Here is a 27395-nt window from a genome sequence, read left to right as displayed (position 1 = left end):
CAACACTAAATTTTAATTTGAAGCAATCATATGCAGATATATGTATTATTAATCAGCTCAAAATCCTCTCCATGATAATTTAAATTGGATTAAAAAGTAAATAATTATTATTTCTATGTTTGTTACAATATTACCTTTTTCTCCTGCCAGGCGACTCAAGAACCCTAGATTACGGATAAGGAGTGAGAGAGAGCAGTTGCCATGGCGAATAGAGGACCCACCTATGGACTGAGCAGGGAGGTCCAGGAGAAGATTGACCAGAAGTACGACCCCGACCTGGAGCAGCGCCTGGTGGACTGGATAGTGGCCCAGTGCGGAGGCAACCTGGAGAGGCCGCAGGCGGGGAAACACAACTTCCAGGCCTGGCTGATGGACGGAACAGTGAGTGCCTGCTTCTCAAAATAGACCGCTAAATTATTACTGCAGGCCAATCGTCGGGGCATAACGTCATGTTTCCAAAAGCAAGGATTTCAACCCACCATGTGCCGTTTGGATCTCGGTCACAGTCCGAACCGTCTTTTAGATAGCCAGATACAGTTTTTTTGTTAGAAAGAAGGGCACATTGTAGTAATCTAGATATATTCATAATTCATTTTTAACCCTGAATAGATTGGGTTTGGCCGTTGGTGAAGTGCTCAACGCAGAGCGCCCGGCTGGTCCTCACCCTATTCATTTTGGTGTTGTGTGCAGAACTCTGCCCTGAAACAATCGATGATGGTTTGGATACCTTAAGCGTCAGCTGTCTTCATTCTGCTAACAGACACGTCCTTATCTCCGTCCGGTGACAGATCCTCTGCAGGCTGATAAACAGCCTCTACCCCAGGGGAAAAGAGCCCATTAAGAAAATTCTAGAAACACAGATGGCCTTTAAACAGATGGAGAAGATTTCAAATTTTCTACAAGCCACGGAGGCCTATGGGGTCATCACTACCGACATCTTTCAGACTGTGGATCTCTGGGAAGGTAAGGCAAGGGTTTCTAGTAGAATCGCTTCTAGTATTGAAGATGCAGACCTTGCTTATTAAATGCTATATCATATAATATCTTCAGTTTTCAGAAAAAAGGTTGGAGTGCGCAACTTTGATCAACTGTCTGTGCCTGTGTGTGTGTCTCTGTGTGTCTGTGTGTGTGGGTGTGTGTGGGTGTGTGTGTGTGTGTGTGTGTGTGTGTGCGTGTGTGTGTACCTTTTTGTGTGTGTGTGTGCCTTTTTTTGTGTGTGTGTGTGTGTGTGTGTGCGTGTGTGTGTGTGTGTGTTTGTGTGTGTGTGAGTGGTGCCTGGGCCTTTGTGTGTGTGTGTGTGTGTGTGTGTGTGTGTGTGTGTGTGTGTGTGTGTGTGTACAGGTAAGGACCTGGCGGCGGTGCAGAGGACCCTCATGGCGCTGGGCAGCGTGGCGGTCACTAAGGACGATGGTCACTACAGAGGGGACCGTGACTGGTTCCACAGGTACAGAGAACCACGTCACGTCAAGAAGAAAGAGAGTTAAACAGTGTCTCCATGATTGTATAATAACTGCTGTGCTGATTCAGCCAGCCTTTTAAACAATGGGAAGAAAGTTGTTTAGATGCTTGTCAAGTATAATGTATGCCAGAAGGTGCATAAAGCAAACTGGTGTTTGAATCAGACGGAGTTGATCAGAGCTCTGTCGTCCTCATGACCCCTGACCCCTCTGACCCCCACTCTGGTGTGCCCAGGAAAGCCCAGGGTTACCGGCGGGAGTTCACCGAGGAGCAGCTCCGACAGGGTCAGAGTCTGATCGGACTGCAGATGGGCAGCAACCGCGGGGCGTCCCAGTCCGGAATGACGGGCTACGGCATGCACCGCCAGATCATGTAGCGCCTCACACACACACACACACACACACACACACACACACACACACACACACACACACACACACACACACACACACACACACACACACACACACACACACACACACACACACACCTCCTCTGGAAACCCTCAAAGGAAGACGGAGTCAGATACCTCTGCATATGTCCACTGTACCTCGCTTAGTCACTTCACACAGTCCCTCCGTCTTGCTAATGCTGCAGCTGTAGTCAACAGTGTCCCCTAACCTATAGCCACAGTGATGAGTCCTGAAGCTGTGTCCCCTAACCTATAGCCATAGTGATGAGTCCTGAAGCTGTGTCCCCTAACCTATAGCCATAGTGATGAGTCCTGAAGCTGTGTCCCCTAACCTATAGCCATAGTGAAGAGTCCTGAAGCTGGTCCCTTAAGTCCTCATTGTTCCCTAAACTATAGCCTTGGTGCTGAGTCCTGAAGCTGGTCCCTAAGGTCATCATGGTCGGGGTTTGTTTGCCTTATAGCTGTTCTCTGTCAGAACTCCTGAATAATTGAATAATTGTTTGATGGTGGGCAAGGAAGTCATTCAGTTTTAATTTATAGTCCTGCTGAGAGAGGCCATGATTAGATTCCCTCTGCCCAATTAAACTTATTGAAATTTTCTTTTTTTTACTTATTAAAGCAGTTATTTACCCACTGTAAAGCTAGTATCATAGCTTGTCTTGGCTTATTTTTGGTATTCACGTGTACAAATATTTATAAATATATATTTATGTGCATCATCTTTTGTTCACCATGGTCCGTTTAAATGTTGAGTCGATCTAGCTGTAATATAAGTCCCCATGAGCTGCCATGGCTCTGCTCTCTCATCTGAGGACTTATGGCAAGGTTTTCAGCGGGCCACTCACATCACGCTGTGCCTGGATGGCGGAACACGCAGACTGTCTGATGTTTCCCCCTCACTGTCAGAGACTCTAGGAGAGACCCTAGGAGAAACCAGGGTTGGACTCAGTTGTAAATGCAAAATGTAAATGTATTTTAGTTAATTTAGATGACATCTCTGTCCATGTTGGGCGCCGGCAGGTTCAGGTGTGTGTGCTGTAGCAGCTAACTGTAGGACACTGATGTTTATATATACGTTTATATATATAAACCCTGTCTGGATGCAATGTTTTGTCATGTAAAGTGGTGATTTTGAAATGTCTTGATAATTGGATGCTTGCGTATGACAATATGACAAATTGCTGAAATAAATGATGAGAAACGTGTATACGTGTGTCCCTTTGTGAAGTACACCATAGGATTTGCCCAAAGGAACTAAGGATTTGCCCTTGTTAAGAACCCTCCATTTTGCTTGCAATAATAAATGTTCTTCTCACTCGCCGAAATCAAATCCTCAATAAGAAAGAGAGCAATAATACCCATGAGCTCTGATCATTGTTAACTCTATCTCAGACCTATTTCAAAGATCCTCCCATAATTCCTCCTCAATTCAATAGTCATGATTTAGATTTTCAATGGCTCCAAGTCTGAGATTCTTTCTCCATTCTACCCACTGTTTCTGTAATCTGCACCCAAGAAGCAATGACTTGGAGGTTTACAACTCCAACTAAAAAGGTCAAAGTTTACGGGCACTATGCACTTGATGGGGTCAAGTTTTAAGGTCTGTTGATGTTCTTTTAGAAATCCCATGGGAAAGGTTGGCCCATGACCCATTGTTCCTAGTTTTAATTAACCAATCAGATGCCGCTGAATAAGTAGTGCTTCAAATTCATAAAAGAACAAGTAAAGCATTAAAATGTCACAGCCAGCTCCATTCCAAAGCATACACATCCATCACCATTATACTATTTTTATTGCTCTATTATAAAAATCTATCCAGCCATGTAGAATCAAACTGTCAGACAATGTACAGTAATTTGCATTAAACTAAACATCTTATCCAGGCTTACGAGAGTATGGTATGGAAAAAACATCACAAGAGCATCTTTGCTACCCCTTTTGATGGATTGAGCCATGGCTGATTATTAGCTCCCCAGAGCAAGTAGAACCTTCCGTGTTAAATGGACCATTCAAAGAGGGGAAGGCATAATCAGTAACCCAAAAAGACACAACGTAGACCAATGGAATTAGAGCTTGCGTTGAAGCACCGCAGCTTGTCCAAAGTTCTCGTCCGGTTAGCGTTTGATTTAGTCATTGAGTTGTTGGTCTTTTGTGTTCACCACAACAGTGTGCCTGTCCTCACCACTCGTGTCCATGTCTGGTGAGGCCAGGACCCCTTAGGCTGTGTAGTGTTTCACTGTTTCCCTTCTTTTAGTCTTGCAGGGCTTTGGAAATGAGTGCGATGAGTGCATCCCGAAGGGTTTTGCAGGGCAGGCTGTGTGTCACCCTTTTCCTCCTCCTGCTGGCGGCCCGGTGCGTTGCCCAGGAGGACCCCCTCACTAAAGGATGTGGGTACCCAGGGATACCGGGGGACCCCGGCCACAACGGAATGCCGGGCAGGGACGGTCGAGACGGACTCAGAGGAGACAAGGGGGACAGAGGTACGTCTGGAGAAACATCTTGCTCCAAAGAGAAACACGGGACATTATTCTCAAATTACACTGTGTAGCTTACTTCTTCCCTGATTGTAATACATTTAATATAATCGCTGTTCGAAAAGCCTGAACCAAGTTTTTTTTATTTCAAGGTGAGATTGGTGTCACTGGACAAGGTGGTAAAGATGGCAACAATGGAGAGAAAGGAGAGAGTGGTCTGTATTGCATCAAAACGTCCTTATAGACAATACTTACTTCATCTGTTCTGCTAAATGAGCCATGTATTTATTAACATCTATTGCCTGACCTCGTTAAAAGTCGGAATCATGAGAGGAACAGAAGGATAAACCACATATCTTCTATGCATCATCCACAGGTGGAGTAGGACCATTGGGTCCGAAAGGAAAGAAGGGTGAACATGGAGAAAGGGGGCCCCCTGGGAAGATGGGGCCCCAAGGCGTCCTAGGGCCCATAGGCCTGAAGGGGATTAAAGGAGACTTTGGCCCACCAGGACCTAGAGGACCCAAAGGGGATATAGGGCCCCTAGGGCCAGAGGGGCTTCAGGGGGAAGTGGGCCCTCGAGGAGACAGGGGTATCCAGGGGGCCCTAGGACCACCTGGGAGACCAGGTCCAAAAGGAGACCTGGGTATTCCAGGTCACAAAGGCAACATTGGCTACCGGGGGGAGAGAGGTGGGCGGGGGGATGTGGGGGAGAAGGGCCAAAAGGGGGACACATTCATTATCCCCAAGAGCGCCTTCTCTGTGGGTCTCACAGAGCAAACCAAGCAGCCGCCGCCTGACGTGCCCATCCGGTTCAACAAGATAATATACAACCTACAGAATCACTACGACCCAGAGACTGGTCGGTTCACATGCGCTGTGGCTGGGGCATACTACTTTAGCTATCACATTACCGTGTTTGCCCGAAACGTCAAGGTGGCTCTGGTGAAAAATGGGGTGAAATTCATCCACACCCATGACGTCTACCAGAGCGGCGAGGACCAAGCAGCAGGGGGCGCAGTTCTCAACCTGGCGGTGGGCGACAAAGTGTGGCTCCAAGTGGTGGGAGGGGAGTTGTACAATGGCCTCTTCGCTGATGAAGATGATGACACAACTTTCTCCGGTTTCTTGATCTTCGGGGCTTAAATGTATTAAATTGACTGTTGTAAAGGTTATTGATGTTCTGATCATATTAAATCGAACCTAGTTGTCTGGATGTCAATGACTTTTAATGTGTATTATGAGGTAGGCCTACCTGCTGGGCTATGTATGGGCCTAGTTACTTTTGCTCTTGGAATCTGACATAATGTAAAGGTGAAATAAATAGATGTGTAAAAACTATTGCTAATACACTGTTTAAACAAAAAGACTGCTGTCTCTTAATATTGTCTGCACTCTATTTTCTAAACCTGTCCCAGAACTAATTACCCGGGTATTTAGGGCTCGTCAGACATTGGTAAAATAGCAGGCATGTGAACACACATAGACAGACAGAGAGAGCAAAGACTCAAACAGTGTGATAACTGGATGATCGAGTCTTGTTTGTTTTCGATTGTTCTGCCGAGAAACACGCAAGCCAGATAAGCCCCAAACATGCACCGGGAAGGAAAGTCCTATCAAGCAGACAAGCAGTTCTGTGTTAAACATTTCTTCAATGGAATTCACGTCTGCTGTGGGCGTGTTCTGCGGGCAGGGGGGCCTGTCAATTGAGTCCGTGATTGGCTATTCTTAGAATGGTCATGCTCCGGTCAGCCAGTGCTCTCGATGCCACTCCGTAGCCCCACCCCGTCCACTCCATAGCCCCGCCCCGGCCACTCCATAGCCCCGCCCCTCCAATCATCTCAACAAGTGCATCGATGTTCCTCTCGTCTGCCAAGAAGGGCTGTTTGTGTCTTAACATCAGCGCTCTTTCTGTTTTTGAACGGCTCGGGAGACCTTTTTTACTCAGTTTATCTTTAGGGTTCATTACATAAGGAGAGATAAAGTTCGTCGAATAAGCGGACGGCAGCGACGATGCAATCGGCGGGTGGAACTGGGCCGAACATCTTCCCATTGATCTGATGGTGGCTAACTGAAGAGGCTAGCTCGGTGGTTAAAGTTGAGCCAGCCGTTTGTCTGCTGGAAGATGATGCGGAGTTGAGTCGGCGTTGTGGCAGCTAACGGCGACCGGTTCACTTCCGAGATGTTCAAGTGGTTCAAGTTGTACCCGTAAGGACCGAGACATCCTGACCCCAGAGGAGATGGACCTCAGGAAGAGAAGAGTTCCCCCAACAGCTGTCCCCTGGATGTGAAGGAGCTCACAGTATGAGGATGGTAAGGAAGCGTTTAGTTAATTCCCTAGTAATAACCAATGCATTTATTGGATAAATCAATAACAATTGATCTCGATGAGATAGTTGTTAGTTCTTTATTGTTGGTGAGTCAAGTGTTTTACGCGAAGCACCGCAGTGGTTCCTGCCTTGGGTTTTTTGAAGCGGGCTGAGAGGGTTGTTCTTTTGTAGTGCCTTACAGTGCTGGTTGCTATGGTGATGTGAGAGATGCCATTTGCAGTGCCATACAGTGCTGGTTGTTATGGTGATGTGAGAGAAGGCTGTTGTAGTGCCTAACAGTGGTGGTTGTTATAGTGATGTGAAAGATGGCTGTTGTAGTACCTTACAGTGCCGGTTGTTATAGTGATGTGAGAGAGGCCTGTTATAGTGCCTTAAAGTGCTGGTTGCTATAAGGATGCCTGTTGTGGTGCCTTATACCGCTGGTTGCTATAGTGATGTGAGAGATGCCAGCCCTGCACAAGGGAGCTGGCAGAGCAGGGGGTGGGGCACAAGACTCCGTGTTTAATGGCAGTGGCTAGTTAATTAATGCAGAAATAAGTGTGCCGTTTGGTTTCCCACAAGTTCCTGGCTAGCTAATCGAAAGTGGCACACCATGATCCTCCTACCTTTACCAAACCCTGGTTTGAAGCCACATTCACAGGCTAGCAAGCATACACTTCTAAGATTGAATCCTCAATATAATCCACAATGTTTCACTTTGTGTGCACTTCAAAACTTATTTTCCGTCTGAGAAAATGGTTGTATTTTTACTCTTGAGTAATACTTCAACCATTCGAAAAGGACTGTTTTTGGTATTTGTATTACTTCTTTGAAGTTATTTCCTGTAAATGGTTCCTGCTCTTTGGTTGTCAGGTTAGATTGTTGACTGCTGACATCCAGTCGGTGCTGTTGTGTGCATAGCCAAGCTAATGCTATACACTCTGTGTGGTGTTGGATTTCTGCTTAACTGTCTCTATGACAATCCACAGGAGATCAGGTGAGCATGTGGCTTACTGCATAGCCCTGCCGATATTCCCTGGCTTAGCCCTTGTCCAGACTTCCCACGATATATGTCAGGAGGAGGAGGAGGAGAAGGAGGAGGAGAAGGAGGGGGAGAAGGAGGGGTGGCAGGGTGGAAAATGGGGTCAAGGTCCTTCTCCATTTTGTCTTTCGTTGGATCTTTTAGGTGTAAAGAGGAAGTGGGAGAGGCAAGGCTGACTTTTGGGAAGCAGAATGGTGTCTCTTTTACACCTCACCCCTAAATAAACCATTGCTTGAACTGGTGTGTTTCTTTTTTAACGCCACATGGAGTTCCCCCTCCCTGGGGTCAGGGAAATGGTCAGCCATAACATGGGGGAGTCTGCATGTAAGGATGTTGCGTGTTTTGTGAGCAGCTGCGATTCATTTTCGGTGTTAAGCACAATCACAGATGCACAGGTAATGATGACCACTGTCCTCTTTCCTTTTATTCAACTGATTACTTAGCATTCTGTTTTGGAGGTGCATCCAGTGTCAAGCCGATGTGATCACGAGGAGAAGGCATAACGTATATTTGAACCCGGGCCGATGTGAACACTACCAGGCACACGGCGGCTGTGCCACATGCTAGCTCCGATAGAGTGAATGGCATCACTGCATCAGATAGCGCCTGTAAACAATGCCTGGTTTATATGTTCACTTGATGGAATTTCTCTGTAGACACACCTTGTATTGTCTAAACAGTAAGTAGCCATCGAGTATTGCCTGTCAGATTTCAATGTCTGGAGTAGGCCCGGGCGATAGGAACAAGTTATTATCATGAGGAGTTTTTCATAATATAGATGATCAGGATATGAATTCTAAACAGACTTACTGAGACTCGTATCAGAGTATGGTGAGTTGTCCTTTTTCCCTGATGTTTCAGACCTCAATTTGTTAATATCTTCTGATCATGATTATTTAATTTGACTATAAAACTGGGTATGAAGATAACCTGATATCTATTGTGGCCTTGAGACAGACTCCTAGCATTGTGTAGCATGTAGTCACAGTCTGGCTGGCTGGCTGGCTGGCTGGCTGGCTGGCTGGCTGGCTGGCTGGCTGGCTGGCTGGCCGACCGGCCGGCCAGGCAATAACTTACAGATGTAACCAGCCATGAACACAGACGGGTTAAGCTCTCCTAATCAGATTAGCACTGGGAGGACACACACACACACACACACACACACACACACACACACACACACACACACACACACACTCCTCTCTCTGGACCCAAACATGGGTTACAGTAATTGTGCTCAGAATTTGTAAAGGTACAACTTTTATAACTTCAATGTGTTTCAGTTATAAAAAATGAATTCTATAAATTGTTGTACCATCTGGCCTATTCTTGATATCTGCGACATCTTTATCTTTGTGGTGACCTTTTTAATAACTCCATGAATAGATTTGTCATGCTGTGATCATTCGGAAAAACAAGAGTTCCTAACAGTAATGTAGTGAGAGAATGAGTTCAGGGTTTTCTCTGGCTAAGCCAGAGGCTAGAGAATGACTGAAGCTTACCTTCCCTTGATACTGTGTCCGTCTGGTCTTCTTAGTGGTTTTATTCTTTGGTCTTGGCATTAACTGGCTCATTAACTCAATCCTAGCCTATGGGTCTGGACATACCTCTGTGGCGTACAGTGGGGATGGGAACCTTGACTGCATCACTAATGACCTTTTTAGACCAGACCCGCCTTAGACCAGCCTTACCCACACCATTCTCCAGCCTTAATAACACCAGTCCCCTTACTAACACTAGTCCCCTTACTAACACCAGTCACCTTACTAACAGCAGTCCTGACCTTACTAACAGCAGTCCCCAACTTTAATTACACCAGTCCCCTTACTATCACCAGTCCTGACCTTACTGACACCAGTCCACGGCCTTACTAACACCAGTCACCTTACTAACAGCAGTCCTGACCTTACTAACAGCAGTCCCCAACTTTAATTACACCAGTCCCCTTACTATCACCAGTCCTGACCTTACTGACACCAGTCCACGGCCTTACTAACACCAGTCACCTTACTAACAGCAGTCCTGACCTTACTAACAGCAGTCCCCAACTTTAATTACACCAGTCCCTTTACTAACACCAGTCCCCAGCCTTAATAACACCATTCCCCTAAATAACACCAGTCACCTTACTTACAGCAGTCCTGACCTTACTGACACCAGTCCACAACCTTACTAGCTGAACAGAAGTCACACTGGACTAGCCCTCTCCCCAGGCTCATCTCCTGTTGTTGCCTGTGGGGATGTACGTATGTCTCGTACTGTGGGAAAGAATGTCCTTGCTGATAGTGCATAGATAGTGTGTGATGTGTCTGCATGGCACAGGGTCCTCCTGACTTAAGTTTTTTGTCTGTTTGTGTGTCTTTGCAAGCGCGTGGAGCCTGAGTGCTGGGAGTGTGATCCGTGGCTGGCCCCAGCTGGCAGCCCTGGGAGAGGGAGGCTGGGAGCGATGTGGGTAGGGATGTGGGGGAGTGCTGGTGGTTTGGTTCCTCCCTGAGCTCTTAATTAACTGAGGACCCGGAGGGGCCAGAACACGGCTCCCACGTACCGGGGAGTCTACAGGGGAAGCAGGAAAATGCAGCCAGTCTGCGCCAGTCGCTTGCTTTGACAACAGGAAGGAGATGAACAATGTACTGAAGGCAAAAGGACGTTCTTTACACCTGATGATTGTTGATTTGCCATGGATGGCAGCCACGAAAATATTTAGCTTGGTTGTTGAGAGGAGATTGTAATGGTCGAAGCTAGTTCCAAGGCCTACCTTTTAAGAAAGGACAGCTTTTGATTGAATCAAGTGGCTGAGTTCATAGCCCTAATGCCCTTCAGGACAAATTATTTGTGGAATCATCCCCGAATATGTAACAAAAAAAAAAAGCCAAAAAAACAAAATGCAAGTTTGACCTTTTTATCCTTCTGTTGTTGGCGGGTGTGCGTAGATGTGTGGCGACCCTGTGTGTTCTCTGCTCCTCGACATTGAAAGAGCTGCTGTTGTTCCGAGGTGTAGCAGACGAGACAAGAGCCCGATTGAGCTCGGTGCCTGAAAGCTGCACATTGTGCGGGGCGGGAGTGGCCGGTCGGCGGCCGTGCTGGGCAGCAGCGGCTCGCTGTTTACATCAGCGGAGACGGAGGGCGCTGTTAGAATGACAGAGCTCTCCGCAGGGAGCTCGCCTGACGAAGCCCATCTGTTCCAACAGACAAGACCCCCTCTCTATTATCAATAGGACCCCCACCAGCACATACCTGCCCTGCCACACACATTGATAGCCCTAAGTGAGGGCTAGGACAGCGTGTGGGAGGATGGCTTTATCAGTGTGAACTGGATGGTTCGAGGCATGACCTTACTGATTGCCTTTAAGAAAACAGGCTTTTAACATGGATTTTAGTTTTACTGTCTTCCCAGTTCTGAAGGAAACGTAAGTCTTATTTTAGAGGCGGGGTAAATGCCTTAGGTTAATCCTTGTTAATGTTGTCAATAAGGGACACAGAAGCGGTGTTCTGGCCTTGTTATTAGTGAAGGTAAGTCGCTAGGCTAGCCTATGTGGTATCAACCCGAACCACGGCGTCCATTCTCTATGGACCCCTGCTGGAATGTGAAGGTAGGAAGAGCTTGGTGTTCTGGCTGCAGCCCCGGAAAATGAGTGGAGGTTAGAGACAATGAGCGTTTGGTCCCAATGTTCGAAACCCTTCTGAGGAGAACAGAAAGGCCAGAGTCTCCCCCTCCACCCTCCCCCAGCCTCCCAGCCTCCCCCCGGAAGGTTGGAGTTCAGGGACACGTAAGAGGACCACACAACCGCCCTACACCACCACTAGACGTAGACTAGGGGGAAACCAAGACTATTTAGTGCATCAATCACAATGGCTTAGCAATCCTCATTGCTTAGTCATGCTCACAAAGCCCCCCCCCCCCCATCAAAGAGTCTGCTGCAGAAGGCACTTTCACACACACACACACACACACAACCATAGGGAGGGGGGGGAAAGAGCGACCTCACACCACCCCCCCAACGTGGGCCTCAAGCCTCCTTGGGTTAACAAGGCAGCACAGAGGAGCAACGCGCACAGTGTTCTCACAGCAGAAGGGCTCCCACACATTCTCTTCAGTGTCTCTATCTCTCCCTCCTGCTCTCTTGTACACAGTATACATGGGATGGATCTTTGACCTGAACAAACTGACAATAATAATTACACATGCATACACATCGACCTGATGAATGTATTAAAGCTCATTGTTTTTAAAAAGCTTTTTACATGTAATTGTTTTGAATAAGTAAAGTTTAAAATGACTGGGGTCACCTGAAGTTTCGTCCATGTTTTTGGTTTTCTTTATGCATGGATGTTGTGTACCGTTGATTAAAAGCAGCTCCCCGGGGTAAAGACTCTGGATCAAACCCTTCATGGGGCCTCTTACCAGGGTGGATCAGTCTGCCTCACTTAGCAGAACACATGTCCCTCCTGACCCTGGTTTCTAACTAAATGTGTTTTCTGTGTTTTCGGCAGGCGGATCAGCAGGGCAGAGTCCTGTCCACAAGTGAAGACTGCGTCTCCTCTCCCCCACCCCCCTCCGCACGGATCCGCCCCCTCAGCGACGTCAGCCCGTTCCAGGGCTCCGCGGAGAAGCCCCCCATCCCGGCCCTGCTGTCTGGCCCGGCCCAGGTTCAGCCCGTGACCCTGGTACCCCTCTCTGAGAGCCGCTTGAACGGCATCAACTCCTCATCCTCCTCCTGGTCCGCTCCCGTCATCGGCCAGACGGACGGGAAGCCCTACCCTACCAGGATCATGAGGCTGTTATCCAACCCCAGGAAGTGTCCCGGGACCGGGCCGGGTCAGGCCACGGACGGCCCCTCCCCTGCTCCGGGCCCCGGAGTTGTCTCTGTTGGGGGTCAGGCCTGGACCAATCTGCCTGGACTGGGGGTCATAGATTCCTTTAAGAAGCTGCGTTCCTCTGTGCTCCAGGGCATCCAGAGCAGGGGTACAGCCAATAAGGACGGAGAGTGTTCCTCAACCCACCATGAGACCAACGGGTCTAGTGTGAGCGGCCAGGGATCAGGCCACGCGGGCGGTCGGTTAAAGAGTGGCGAGTGGTGCGCTATGTCCAATGGGTTGCCCGCTGACCAGCGGCTGTCTCTGATGGGTCAATACGGCGAGGAGGAGGAGGAGGAGGAGGAGGTGGGCGACAGCGACGGCCCTCTGAGGAACACACGCTTCTCCAGGAGCATTCGTAGGGCCTACGGCGCCGGTCGCATCTCCATACTCGACACAGGACAGAACGGAGCAGGGGGGAACGGCACCAGGCAACCCCACGGGGACACACACGACGCCTCCCAGGGCTCCGAGTCGGACGTCCGTCTCGGTGCGGAGCCCTCGGAGGGGAACACCGACGCCAAGGTGCTGAGCCGGCTGAGCAGGAGCGCAGAGAACCTCAACCTCTTCAGGCGGAAAGGCCCGGCCCCCGGCCCGGGGCCCGCCTCTGCACCAGCCCCGCCAGACCCCCTAGGGGAGCCTCCCTCGGGGGCCCCCGCCCTCCAGAGGACGGGCAGCGTCTCCTCGGTGGGCGTCCGAGGCCGCAGCGCCCAGCGCTGGCTGAGCCCGCTCAGGACCAAGGACCACGTGCTGAGGCTGGTGGGCAGCGTGACCGACCTCACCACCCGGCGCCAGCCCGGCGCCAGCCCCTCGCCCGTGCCCCCCCCTTCCTCTACCCCCCGCAGCCGTATCCACGACGACTATTCCCGCCGCACCCCCTGTCTCCCGGCGGCAGAGCGGCAGCGCAGACCCTCGCCGGTCCGGGCCCAGTCTGCGGGACCCCGGGCCGAGAGGGTAGCGGCGGCCGTTGCCCTGGAACACAGCCTGGAGGTCCACCCCCGGCCGCACTCCGAGTCCGCCAGCCCCGTCCACCACCAGGTCGGCACGGGGCCAGTGTTACCTGCAGGGCCCTCAGAGCACTGGGGCTCACCCTGCGTCCCTCCAGAGTCTGAGTCTCCCTCCGAGGCCTCCGGCACTCGGCCTAAACCCGGCCCTCCATGGGACTCCCCTCAGGCCCCCCACAGGGAGCCCCTGGACAGCCCGGGAGAGCGGGAGGCGCCCCAGGTAAGAGGATAGTGGAGTGTGTTTATGAGGACGTCCTCTGTAAAGAGGTGGCACCCCCGGAGCTTCCAATGAGAAACGTGTGTGCTGCGGGGTTCTGCTCTACCTACCGTTGTGCTCTCCGTTAAGTGACTCAAGGTCTATCAATCTTTCTCACAACGATGCGTCACTTAACAGAGGTCACAAAGGTTCCTCACAGGTCAACACACAATGATGTGTGTGGCCGGGTTGAACGTGGTGTGCTTGTTTGTGGAGAATGAGGTAGTAGAGCTAGAGTCAACAGGCCTGATCTCAGATAACCTGCTGGGCCTTTCATCAGTGGAAATACGTTTTGAGTAGAACTACGTAGAACAAGAGTCTTGGCTGGAAGATAAAGTAAAGACGACAGGCCCTCTCCTATCACTCTGTCCCAGATGAGGATCATTGTACCTAATGGCATTGACCCTAGGCCTGGGGAATGGAACGCACCACGCTCGTCTGCTCTGACTTTATGGAATCCTTTATGAATATGGCTCCGGTCCGAGGTGTGATATAAGTGGTGGGGTCACTGCACTCCCATTGCCAGGCACAGGCCACTTTATGGTCTCTGGATGGAAAGGTTCTGGGTCAAGGTTCTGCTTGTTCCCCTCGATATCGTCGGTCAATGCACTACAGCTATTTATTGATTGCAGTTTATTATTCCTGGATAGCCCATTGGACAGCTCAGCATGTGATGCAGAAGGGGGCTGACAGGTGACTGGGCCGGCCTCCCCGGGCGTCCCGCTGGTGCTCCAGCGCCTGGTGTTCCAGTGCCTGGTGCTCCAGTGCCTGGTGTTCCAGTGCCTGGTGTTCCAGCGCCTGGTCACATGGCGGCCAGCAGTGCGGCCCGGCGGTGCATGAAGGGCCGCGCTGAAGGAGCAGGGTTAATCATTAGGCTTTGTTTATGATTAGCAGCCGTTGCGTAAAAGCCCTCTCCTCCAGAGCCGCGTCTGGCTGGCTAGCACGCCTATCAGTGAGCACTGCTCGCCCCCGTCCACATCCCCCCTCCCCCCCGCTTCCCCTCCCCTGCATGCCTCCCTCACCTTCCCTGGAGCTGGCCCTCTCTCGCTCCGCTTGGCTGCCCGACCTGATCAAAGTCCAGCAGCCTGCCGACGGGCCCCGCTGCCCCTGGAGCCTAACCACTAGGTAGACCGGCCCAGCAACAGAGTGCCAACAGAGCTCAATGCTTGTGTTCTGACGGCCGGATCCACGGTGGGCTGGGGTCCGCCCTTGAAGATGGACGGGTGTGGATATTAGGAGAAACACAAACCAGGAAGGGAAGACTGTGGGGGAGTGGGGTCTGGCAGAGTCTCTGGCTTTGGTCCTGTGGACACCGGGTGTGTGTGTGTGTGTGTGTGTGTGTGTGTGTGTGTGTGTGTGTGTGTGTGTGTGTGTGTGTGTGTGTGTGTGTGTGTGTGTTCCACTATGGTGCTGGTCCACTGCATGCCTTTCCAATGTATCTGCCGGAGGCCGGACTCGGACACAGAGAACCAGGAGGTGAGACCGGGGCCAACTGAACGCCACGGGGGAACTGTTGCCTAATATTTGGTCGTCGCATACGAGACGTGAATACGTGGCTATACGATAAGGTTTAATTGAGACATATTTAGTGGGTTCTGTTCTTGTTTGAACTTGATAAGGCTAAGGGCTTGATTATGCTGACCCGTGGGAGAAGCCGTGTGAACCGGAGAACTTTCACATGCTCATTATCGTTATGTATGTGACCAGGTGGCTTCTAAAATACCTTTGCATTATTGGAGAATTTAAAATTCTCACCTGGTCACCAATGGCAACCAGATACCTTTTTTGAGCGGAGGCCTGCTGAATGACTATCGAGGCGGGGTTGCTGATGGACAGACGCTCTTTGTGGTCTGCACTGCCTTCCGATGGGGAGGAGGGCAGCGGGATCAACAGTATCGCTGTCCCCGCTGCCCCTGACCCGCTGTGCTCGTCTGACCTCCAGGCTCCGTCGGTGGACCAGGTGCGTGGGCTGCTCCTGCGGCAGGAAGAGGCGTCGCCGGCGGCCAGCGGTGGCAGCGGCAGCCAGCCCTCCTCCCCGGCCGACTGCTCCTCCTCACCGACCTCGCTCGCGTCGCAGGCTGACGACCCCGCCCCCCCCCGGCGCAGGGCGGCCCGCCCGCGGCCCCGGCCCATCTCGGACTACGGCCAGCTGGTGTCCAGGCGCTACCCGGCCCCGGAGGAGGGCGCGGAGCTGTCTCCCAGTGACTGGTCCCGAGAGGGCCCGCAACGGCACCGCAGCACGGACGGCGCCGGGGGCGGTTGGTCCGAGGGCGGTGCGGAGGGCGTCCCCCTCAAGCAGAGGCCCGTGTCGGTGATCGGGACAGGGGAGGGGCCGTGCTCACCGGACCAGAGGGACGCCCGCCTTCCGTCCGTAAGAACCAGCACCCGCTCGGTCAACCCGCTAGCAGCACCCATGATCAACACGCGTTGATCGCAGAATTGAACCGATCCCCGCAAGTCTATTCTATTATAATGCGTGACGTGTGAATGAGGCGTTTCAGTCTATAAAACAAATGCGGAACCCTTCGATTTAGCAGCTGAAGCGCACTACGGGTACCGACGGAGAGAATCATTGGCACCAGCGCGACTGTGCGTAATCCCTGCCCGCTTGAGGTGTGTTTAGTCTACGATAATGTCCTTAAAGCCCACTCAGTGCCATAGAGATGTAGAGCTGACTCAGCCCTCCAGCCATCCGGGTAGCCCCCCACTTTAACGTTTGTCATGTCGTGCAGGGCTTTAGATGTCTTCAATACTCAGTGAGAATCAAAGCAGCTCGTTTTAGAGACTTTGTTTTACCATTGCAGAGCGTTCACTAAACAATGTTTCTGGTTATAGGCATTGATCCCTCATTAAATCCAACATATTATAATAATGATTATTATTATAATTTCCTCTTACCCATGGTTAATAGCCTATAAAAGCCAAATTCATGATGTAGGCTGTATTAGTGTGCTGTAGGCTACAGCCTATATATATAATCTAAGAGCTATCATTTGAGTTTAATTTGTTCAAAGAAAGTCATCGTATTGGTGTGTGAAATGTAAGAAGATCTGTTACTAGTGGACTGCTTCATCAGACACTTTAGCTTTTAGAGCACTCCCCATTCATCTGGAGCCCTAGAGGACTAGCAGTGACGTCAGCGTTAACATAGTTAGCCCTCCAGTTCCTTATACAGGTAACAGTCACGTCACTAACCAGTCTAAGGGCACGTTTCAGACTGCGTGAAGCTTCTAGGGGGGATCTGAAAAATAAATCCAGGCCCTGGTAGATGCAAACGATTATTTAAAAAGTTTGAGAAATGAATCATAAATTCTTTTTTTCTTATCTAAGCGTCCATTTTGTTATGGGGTTGCTATTTGATGTTAGGTGATGATGGCCGTACGTCTGACCGCTCTCTTCCCTCCTGCAGCCCCTGCCTCGCCCGCCCCTCCCGTCCCATGACGTGCCCCCCTATCGGGCGGCGTCAGCCCGCCTCCGGCCGTCCTCTGCCTTCTCCCAGAGCACGCCCATCGGCCTGGACCGCCTGGGCCGGCGCCGGCTGCACAGGGTCCTGAGCGGTGAGAACCTGAGCGGGGCTGGGGCTGTGTGTGTGGGAGGGCCCGAGGAGCTCAGAGAGGTCCCCAGCCGTGTATGGGAGATGCAGGAATGCTTCCATGCGTGTCTAAGGACAACATGGCTATCCTTCAGGTCTGGGACCAGGCCTGTGCATGTCCTCTGACTTAGACATGAAGCTCTTTTCAGTCTTGCATGTGGGGAATGTGTATTGCTCGTTTGTCATGTAGGGCATGTCCTTATGTTTATTTTAAAGTGTGGGTGTTGTGATGGAAAAATCCATGTGTTGTTTTTGTTTTTGTATTGTCTAGCCACCCTACCCGTTCCCAGTGTTATCTAATGTTAACCTTTGTGCATGGGGTAAACCGGTCACAAGGGAGGAACATCCCCTTATGCAATCTTCTGCTTGATGTGAACACAGGAAACTGTCCTTTAGGCAAAAATGATTTGATTCAATCATTGACAATTTAATTGTGGGCAGGGTGTGAAACTGTTTTTAAATAGCTCTGTGAACCTGTATTCTGGGCTCACTGCGTGATAGATTAAAGTTCAACTACTATGTGCTTTTTGCGCTTAGAAGTCTGATCTGTCCTAGAGGCAATATCTATTAAAGGTGTGTGTGTGTGTGTGTGTGTGTGTGTGTGTGTGTGTGTGTGTGTGTGTGTGTGTGTGTGTGTGTGTGTGTGTGTGTGTGTGTGTGTGTGTGTGTGTGTGTGTGTGTGTGGTTTACATGGTGTCAGGCGGCGTGTCCGAGGGCCCTGCGTTGCTGGACGGCAGCATCAGTGAGGAGGAGGGCAGCTTTGACGAGCTGATGGAGGTCACGCCCTACCTGCAGCCGGGGGTGGAGCTCTCCCTCCTCAACCAGGTGACTCCCCAGCCCTTCCCCCTCATTACAAACAACACACAAAATGTGGGCACTTTGTGTTTTTTCTAAATAAATAATAACGACAGCCCCTTCCCAGACGTCCTGCTGTGATCCTGCATGTCAGAGCAGACCTCGACTAGCGTGTGACCTTATATTTGTGTGTGTGTGTGTGTGTGTGCAGTGGATCAGCTCGGGCCAGGCGGTCTATGCCGAGGCTCTGTGGGACCACGTCACCATGGGGGAGCAGGAGCTGGCCTTCGAGGCAGGGAACGTGATCCGCGTGCTGGACGTTTCCCATGAGGACTGGTGGTGGGGCCGCAGGGCGGAGCAGGAGGCCTGGTTCCCCTCCACCTTCGTCAGGGTGAGTGTGGACCGACCCTGGAGCCCCCATACCGCCTCTGGTCCGGACCGCCTCTGGTTCAGACCCCCGGACCCCCTTGGCTCTCCGGGCCAACGGCTCAGGTCCAGACTGGGTTTCTCTGGAGCGGTGGCTGCTGCTTGGGTTGATTGACAGCTGTCTGGTAATTGGGCAGGCTGTGGTAGCCATGGTGAGGCCTGTTGATTGGCAGATGGGCGTCTGCTGTGTGATTGCTGGTAGCAGCACACCCTGCTGACCAACGACGGATCCTTCCACTGCACATGGACTAGTTGTTGCCATAGTAATGCCGACTTAATGCTGTTTGACCCCATGTTTTGTGTTCACCTAATGGGATAGCATTAAAAGGTCAATTAATTAAAGAAAATGGATACTTTTTTAATGTATTTTTTCAATTGAATCGTCATCATGTGCACTTAATCTCCACTATAGTCCGAGGAGAGGAGTCAACAGACACCACAAACCTTTTCAATCAATGGATAATCAACGTGTGTGTGTGTGTGTGTGTGTGTGTGTGTGTGTGTGTGTGTGTGTGTGTGTGTGTGTGTGTGTGTGTGTGTGTGTGTGTGGTCTGCAGGTGCGTGTGAACCAGGAGGACTTTAGCTCTGAGAGCGTAGCGAACCAGGAGGGTCCGGCCCAGCTCCAAGACCCCCACAGCCTGCAGCATCTGGACCAGATGAGGACCAACGTGGTCCAGGAGATCATGAACACGGAGCGCATCTACATCAAGCACCTCCGGGACATCTGTGAGGTACGACCCGCCTCCCCACGGGAGGCGCTTCTAGTGGCCGCCTGCACCGGGCCGCCCGTACAAGGGCGGGGGGCGGGACCTGGAGGCCTGGGAGGGGGCGGGGCCTAGACCGGTGCAGATGTTTTGTTTTATTTTTCTCTTTCCTTACTTTCATATAATTTTTATAGATTTTTTTCATTTGTTTTCCCTTTTTTTAAGTTTTTTTGTTCTATTGTTTGATTTAATTAAAAATATTGATCTATTCCATTCAAATTCAAAACCAAGACTTTGTCAATGAGCCAGCAGAACTACTTGAGCACCTCTGCCACCGCTCTCATTCTGTGTTGTTTATGGAGGTTTTCTGCACTGGGGCGCCCCCTGTTGGCCACAGGGTTTATCTTGAGACGTGGCTCAGCTGTAGCAGCAGGCTCTCTCTCTGTGAGGGGGCTCATATCTCCCCCTCTGTTCACACAAGATGTCTCCCACTCCCGAAGAGACCGAGAGCGTCTGCCAGCTCACCTGGCCTGGGGAGACGCGGGTGATGGAGGTGGCAGGGACTCAAACTCAATGTCAGCAGCACCTGTATGCAGAGGGCCCTAAGCCATACCTTCATATGGAGTTTGACCACCTGTAGGCAGAGGGCCCTCAGCCATACCTTCATATGGAGTTAGACCACCTGTAGGCAGAGGGCCCTCACCCATACCTTCATATGGAGTTAGACCACCTGTAGGCAGAGGGCCCTCACCCATACCTTCATATGGAGTTAGAACCTTCAAAGTTGAACTTAATGGCTAAACAACATGGTGGAAAGACCTTGTTGAACAGCAGACTCACAGAGGTACACCAGGCAGTGAATAACAGACTTTGTGTTCCAGGGGTACACCAGGCAGTGAATAACAGACTCTGTGTTCCAGGGGTACATCCGGCAGTGCCGTAAGCACCCCACCATGTTCACGGAGCCCCAGCTGCTGACCATCTTCAGCAACATCGAGGACATCTACCGCTTCCAGAGGCAGTTCCTGCGCGAGCTGGAGAGCAAATACAACAAGGAGCAGCCCCACCTCAGTGAGATTGGCTCCTGCTTCCTGTCCCAGGTGCCCTCCCCAGACCCGCCTGGTCCACCTCCTTCACTTCATTACACCCATAGTCTCAAGGGCTCCACAGGCCTCAGGGCAGCCCCTCACCCTAGGCCCCCCACAGACCGCTGAGACGGAACGCAGAGGCTTGGATCCCTCCTTCAGGGGAGGGTTAGGAGGGAGGAGGGTTAGGAGTGAGGAGGCAGGGATCCCTCCTTCAGGGGAGGGCTAGGAGTGAGGAGGGTTAGGAGTGAGGATGCAGGGATCCCTCGTGCAGGGGAGGGTTAGGAGTGCAGATTGGGTCGATATTAGAAGAGAAATAAAGGTGGCACAACCAGCCAGGCTGTGGTGCATCACCGTATCCTGCCAGCTGGGTTTATTTAACATGCCACACTGTCGTTATCATTGGGAGTCGAAACCTGGGTTTGATTGCAGGAAGTGAACGATCCATTATCACTGGGGGACGTCATACTGATGGCAGGGGGGCCTCCGCGCAAACACATCTGTAGTGTCTCACACACACCTCTGTCCCGTCCACCCCTCACTAGCTGTTGTGAATGGCAGTAGTCCAGTGTGGCCTCATCGTTGGAGGGGGTTTGGGTTTGGATGCATTGCAAAAAGAGTCAAATGACATTTAGTCATTTGACTCTTTTATCAAAACAAAGAGGACCGATTGTTTCAAGGCTTTGTGTTAAATATGAACTAATCTCTTCTCTCTTCTTCCTTCCTACGTGTGTGTGTGTGTGTGTGTCTGTGTGTGTGTTTGTGTGTCCTAGGAGGAGGGCTTCTCCATCTACTCTGAGTACTGTAACACCCACCCGACGGCCAGCGCCGAGCTGCACCGCCTCATGAAGATGGGCCGCTACAAGCACTTCTTCGAGGCCTGCCGGCTGCTGCAGCAGATGATCAACATCTCCATCGCTGGCTTCCTGCTCACGCCCGTCCAGAAGATCTGCAAGTACCCGCTGCAGCTGGGGGAGCTGCTCAAATACACCCCCGCGGACCACAGGTGAGCCCCCCCAGCCCAACATCCCCGTCCCCTTCTTCTTGTCCACCAGACTCTACTGGGAGGAGCTGGTCTGTCCTTATAGTCAGGTCTTTGTTTTCAGAATCCAACCAGACGTTCATAGATGATGTTCAACCAGACAGGAAAGGAACTGCTCAAAAAGAAGCTGCCTTGGACAGCCTGCACTTTAGTTAGACTACTAGTATAAGATCTATGAAGGAGCAGGCAGGGGTTAACCCGGATCCCTTTACACACACACACTCACACACTCACTCACTCTGACTCACCCATTCTGACTCTCTCACTCTGACTCTCTCACTCACTCACTCACTCTGACTCTCTCACTCACTCACTCTGACTCACTCACTCACTCCCTCTGATGTTTCTCTCTCTCCCAGTGACTACGGCGGGGTGAGCAGTGCGTATGGCGCCATGAAGAACGTGGCCAGTCTGATCAACGAGAGGAAGCGGAGGCTGGAGAGCATCGACACCATGGCCCAGTGGCAGGTCTCCATCCTGCACTGGGAGGTGAGGGCTATGGGGAGCCCCCTGTTGGACCACCGTGTGTTCATCAGACATACAGGGGCGGCATGTGGCTCAGGAGGTAGAGCAGGTTGACTGGTGACCAGAAGGTTGCTAGTTCTATCCCCGGCTTCTCTTAGCTTAGTCGAGTCGAGGTCCCTGAGCAAGACACCTCCCCCTGACTGCTCCTGTCGAGCCGGCTGTCGGCCTGCCTGGCTGACACCACTGTCAGTGTGTGAATGTGTGCATGAATGGGTGAATGTTACGCGCTTAGAGTGGCCACTTGTTAGAAAATTGCTGTATAAATGCGGTCAATTTACCATACAGGCCATTTGTGACCTCCCAAGCGGCAGTGTCCGACCAGACGTATTTATCTGATGCGTGTGCAGGGGGCCGACGTGCTGGAGCGCAGCTCGGAGCTGATCCACTCGGGGGAGCTGACCCGCCTGGCCCTGCAGGGGGGGAAGAGCCAGCAGCGCTTCTTCTTCCTGTTTGACCACCAGCTGGTGTTCTGCAAGAAGGACGTGCTGCGGCGCGACCTGCTGCACTACCGCGGCCGCCTGGACATGGACCAGACGGAGGTCCAGGAGCTGGCCGACGGCCGCGACCCCGGCCTGGGCCTCACCCTGAGGAACGCCCTGCGCCTGCGCAACGCCTCCACCCTGGAGGGCCTGTGCATCCTGTGCTGCCGCAAGCCCCAGGACAAGCAGCGCTGGCTGGACGCCTTCGACCGCGAGAGGCACCGCGTGCAGGAGGACCAGGAGATGGGTGAGTCTCAGTGTGACATCATACAGTGTGTAGGGGACCAGGAGGGGGGTGGGTCTCAGTGTGTAGGGGACCAGGGGGGGGTGGGTCTCAGTCTGTAGGAGGACCAGGAGGGGGGTGGGTCTCAGTGTGTAGGGGACCAGGAGGGGGGTGGGTCTCAGTCTGTAGGGGACCAGGAGGGGGGTGGGTCTCAGTGTGTAGGGGACCAGCAGGGGGGTGGGTCTCAGTGTGTAGGGGACCAGGAGGGGGGTGGGTCTCAGTGTGTAGGGGACCAGGAGGGGGGTGGGTCTCAGTGTGTAGGGGGACCAGGAGGGGGGTGGGTCTCAGTGTGTAGGGGACCAGGAGGGGGGTGGGTCTCAGTGTGTAGGGGACCAGGAGGGGGGTGGGTCTCAGTGTGTAGGGGACCAGGAGGGGGGTGGGTCTCAGTGTGTAGGGGACCAGGAGGGGGGTGGGTCTCAGTGTGTAGGGGGACCAGGAGGGGGGTGGGTCTCAGTGTGTAGGGGACCAGGAGGGGGGTGGGTCTCAGTGTGTAGGGGACCAGGAGGGGGGTGGGTCTCAGTCTGTAGGACGACCAGGAGGGGATGGGTCTCAGTCTGTAGGGGACCAGGAGGGGGGTGGGTCTCAGTCTGTAGGAGGACCAGGAGGGGGGTGGGTCTCAGTGTGTAGGGGACCAGGAGGGGGGTGGGTCTCAGTGTGTAGGGGACCAGGAGGGGGGTGGGTCTCAGTGTGTAGGGGACCAGGAGGGGGGTGGGTCTCAGTGTGTAGGGGACCAGGAGGGGGGTGGGTCTCAGTCTGTAGGAGGACCAGGAGGGGGGTGGGTCTCAGTCTGTAGGAGGACCAGGAGGGGGGTGGGTCTCAGTGTGTAGGACGACCAGGAGGGGGGTGGGTCTCAGTGTGTAGAGGACCAGGAGGGGGGTGGGTCTCAGTGTGTAGGAGGACCAGGAGGGGGGTGGGTCTCAGTGTGTAGGGGTTGTTGCAGAGAGGATCGTAAGATCGTTGGAAATGAACAAACCATTCTGAATACATTTAATGAAAAGGTGAAACACTGGCTGAGATTAAACCAAACCTGCCCTCATTGATCACTGGTCATGCACCTGTGCGTGCACACATGCACATGGACATGTACACAGACAGAGGAACAGACACACATGTACAAAAATGTATACATACATAGATACTGATAAAGACTACACATGATTTAGTTATTGCATAATCATGTGAAGAATATCACTGCTTACTATGTGCTCACTTTAATTAATGCATTTTTGGTAATGATGATATGGAATGACCATTTTTAAGTAGAAAAGCCTAACCAGGGATAGGGCATGCAAATTACGCTTGGCTAGAAATCCTATTTGCAACACATCTGTTTCATGTATTGTAACCTGTTACAATGTTATTTGCATTGTCCCTGACAAATAAACGAATAAATAAAATAAAATACGGACGGCCTCTTAAGTGAATTTTTATAATTATTATAATAATCTAGCCTCTTTTTCTTGTGGCAGGAATGGAGATCAGTAAGGAACAGAGGAAACTCGCTATATTCAACGCCAGGAAACTCAAACAAGGGAAGATCAAAGGTAAGAGACGACAAACGTCCTGCCATTGGACGGTGTCCCCCTAACGTCTGCACTTCAAAGTCATCCTCATCTTAACCCACTTCCTTTTTCTCAACGCTTCCTCTCCAGCCATTGGCTACTCCGGTTCGGTCCCGCCCCACCACCAAAGCCTCCACCAGAACCTCCACCCGCTCCACCAGCGTCACGTTACCGTACCGACCAGCGTGCCCCAGCAACCCGTGTTCTCATTGGCAGAACCCCCCAAGCGAAAGCCCGCCCACCTGTGGCACTCCATCACACGGAGTGCCCTCTTCAAGAAGTGATCCCCCCACCCCTCCTCATCTCTGCCTCCTCATCCTCGTCTGGGAGGCCCCTCCCCTAAACCGTCCACCAGTCACGAAGACCACTTTATGTTGATAATCTTTTTAAAAGCTCCCTGTGAATGTGTTAGTATTTTATTAAGCTCGTGCCTCGCTGGCCTTAACAACCTCTCTGTTGTTCTAGTGCCTGAACATCACTGATTGCCTTCCCTGTTCCCTCTGTCTACTGTGTTTACTGTTGTCTGTCGTCTGTGGTCCTAGTTGTCGTTGTTCAAGAGATTCCTCTGCCCTGCGTTAATGCTCGTGTATTTAAACGTTAATTGTGACAAACAATGTATAGTCCGCTTTTTAAAAGTCAAACTACTTTTCCTTGATTTCAGAAGTGTGTGTATGTGGCCTGGTTCGGTTGTGTTCGTCAGCACTGGACACAGCCCGGGCGGCATGAGAGCTGCACCGGGCCCAGCCCAGCCTGTTAACACTGTAAATAAACTGTGTACAAAAGTATTCACTAGTGATAAAGGTGTCGTTTCAGGGTTATTTTCTTAATGATTTAAATGTTACTGATAATTTCCAATTGATGGAAAAAAAAAACGAATGAACCACTTAGTCCGCGGTTCATTCGTTTCTTCACTTTAATTTGAAAAGAATAAGGGACTAATGCCTCTTTAATACAAAACAATTCTGATTTTTTTTTCCTCTAATAGGTTAAGCCTTCCGTTATATTAAATCAGTTTCTGCAGCAGTGGAATTTTTGGGATTCGCAAATATTGAATGTGTGCTTTAATTCCCTCATTTGTGAATCGATTGGGACACATTGTAAAATGAAATATAATCAAGCTAGCCCATCCTTTTAATTACATTTATATTCAATGTATTTCACATTTGTTGTTGGTTTCCACAGCATGTAAGATTATAGGCCATAGGCCTAACAAACCACTTCACACAAACGTGAATAAAGAAGCAACCAAACCAGATCCTTTGGGGGAAACTAGTAGGCCTGCGTAATGCGGCCGTCACCGAGGTGGCCACAACTCACAGGGCTCTTGTTTCACGCACCCGGGCGCGCACAGGCACAGCTGCGCGTCCTGCACCAGACGGCATGCTCTCCGTGTGCGCTTTCCTTTAAACTCGGCTCGGTGGATTCGTTTTGGTTGTGTGTCCGTGGTGAACAGAATGAACCTCTACCCGTTGAAGCATCGAGCTATCCTCTGTTAAAGCCATTCGAGGGAATGCCTCCGTGTCATGGGCACAGAGCGCATGGACAACGACACGGTGAGCGGTGATGAAGACGCGTCTCCACCGTCTCACCTCGACAACGCCAGCGTAAGTGAAACAGGATTTATTCATCAATTTAAATGTATGAATTCAGTAGGCCAAGTCACATTTGCGAGCAAGTAGAATGTTTTTCCACTAGGATTAGAGTTCAGCACCCGTTTTACCTCCCTATAGGCCTATTGCTCCATATGTGCTGAAGACATCCATAGGCTAGACATTGAGGGCATTATATTTTGTAACACGAACAGTAGAGTAGTTAGCACTTATAAAGCATTGTAGCCCTTATAAAGCATTCTGGTTCCTATTTAGCAAAAAGTAAGTAGCTTGTCTTTATAATCCACTCACGCCCATCCATAGCCGTTATCTCATAGGTGGTGTATTAAGTGCGCGGTATGGGATGACACTGATTAATAATGTATACGTACCTGGTAACTTAATGAGTGTTAGTGCTCCTACATCTGATGGGTCCCGGGCTTACACATACACACACACACACACGGTCACACACACATGCACGCATTTACAAAGCACACATGCACATTGACAAACCCCCTGACACACACACACACACCAGACACACACACACAACCACGCGTTCAAAGACGCACACACACACACACACACAAACCTATATAGTATTCAACTTTTTAATCAGCAATATTTCACGACCCACATGCACACGAGAAGAATTTTAGCTGAAGCCGCCTCGCAGGTCCTTTGATACGAGGACCTGGAGTGAACAACGCTTTCCTTTTTTAATCCACGTCACTCTATCCGTCTGACCCCCCCCCCCCCCCCCACACACACACACACACACACACACAAAAGACCCTCTCGGCTAATTTGCATACTGTCTACTGTACTGAAATGGACACCAGCAGCCAGCATAGATGAGCTCGATTGATAACAGTACGATAGACAATAGCGGAGCTCCTGTTGGAGAAATATACCCTATAGTGCACAAGCTGTTGTGTGTGTGTGTGTGTGTGTGTGTGTGTGTGTGTGTGTGTGTGTGTGTGTGTGTGTGTGTGTGTTCCTAAGTGCTCCATTCCATAGCAAGGACCATTGGCATGCATGTTTTGGGGGGTGGGGTTAGGTACTTAAGAGGAGGTCATTCAATCAGCCACTCACTTCAGCACCATTAACCCCCGTCCCAATCTGTTCTAACGGCCATCTCACAAAGGTCAAGGTGGATAGAAGTCAGGCGTTAACAACATTGAAATGTGTCTGTGTGTCCCGCGGCGAGGACACGCCCCCGTCCCTTGCAGGTCGCGGACGTGTCGGTGGAGGTGGCCACGGTCGACCACACGCTGCAGAAGGTACGCAGGAAGTACCACCACACCCGGCACTGCCGCAAGAGGAGGAGCCGGAAAAAGAGGTTCGAGGAGCTGTGGCCGGGGCTGTGGAGATACCCCTACCTGGTGGTGGTGGTGACGGCCGTGGTATTCGCCGTGGTGGTGACCGTCTGGGCGCTGCTCTGGGTCTTCACATGTAGGTGTTCCCCTGAGGAGCCAGGCGCTCTGTTAGTGAGGCCATC

At 51.3% G+C, this 27395-nt stretch overlaps 3 protein-coding genes across 3 annotated transcripts; all 3 read left to right on the top strand.

Annotated features, from left to right (window-relative positions):
- Positions 1-201: 201 nt before the first annotated feature.
- On the top strand, positions 202-1834 carry tagln3b (transgelin 3b; the record flags this gene model as incomplete). Its single annotated transcript, XM_079754486.1, has 4 exons — positions 202-381; positions 789-963; positions 1342-1444; positions 1693-1834. 4 exons carry the CDS (start codon positions 202-204, stop codon positions 1832-1834), a joined length of 600 nt encoding a protein of 199 aa, XP_079610612.1.
- Positions 1835-4142: 2308 nt separating this feature from the next.
- On the top strand, positions 4143-5490 carry c1qtnf9 (C1q and TNF related 9; the record flags this gene model as incomplete). Its single annotated transcript, XM_079755104.1, has 3 exons — positions 4143-4350; positions 4497-4559; positions 4721-5490. 3 exons carry the CDS (start codon positions 4143-4145, stop codon positions 5488-5490), a joined length of 1041 nt encoding a protein of 346 aa, XP_079611230.1.
- Positions 5491-6237: 747 nt separating this feature from the next.
- spata13 (spermatogenesis associated 13) lies at positions 6238-25067 on the top strand. Its single transcript, XM_079754340.1, has 13 exons — positions 6238-6657; positions 12187-13773; positions 15752-16180; positions 17219-17366; positions 18102-18226; positions 18408-18587; positions 19180-19353; positions 20247-20426; positions 21185-21417; positions 21813-21942; positions 22326-22704; positions 24210-24284; positions 24393-25067. The coding sequence occupies exons 1-13, from the start codon at positions 6649-6651 to the stop codon at positions 24584-24586; spliced, it is 3843 nt and encodes a 1280-aa protein (XP_079610466.1). The 5' UTR covers positions 6238-6648; the 3' UTR covers positions 24587-25067.
- The last annotated feature ends 2328 nt before the right edge of the window (positions 25068-27395 follow it).

This window comes from Pollachius pollachius (genome assembly GCF_949987615.1).
Source record: "Pollachius pollachius genome assembly, chromosome: 17".
In the NCBI taxonomy this organism is placed as follows: domain Eukaryota; kingdom Metazoa; phylum Chordata; class Actinopteri; order Gadiformes; family Gadidae; genus Pollachius; species Pollachius pollachius.
This window is presented reverse-complemented; position numbering and strand designations above follow the sequence as displayed.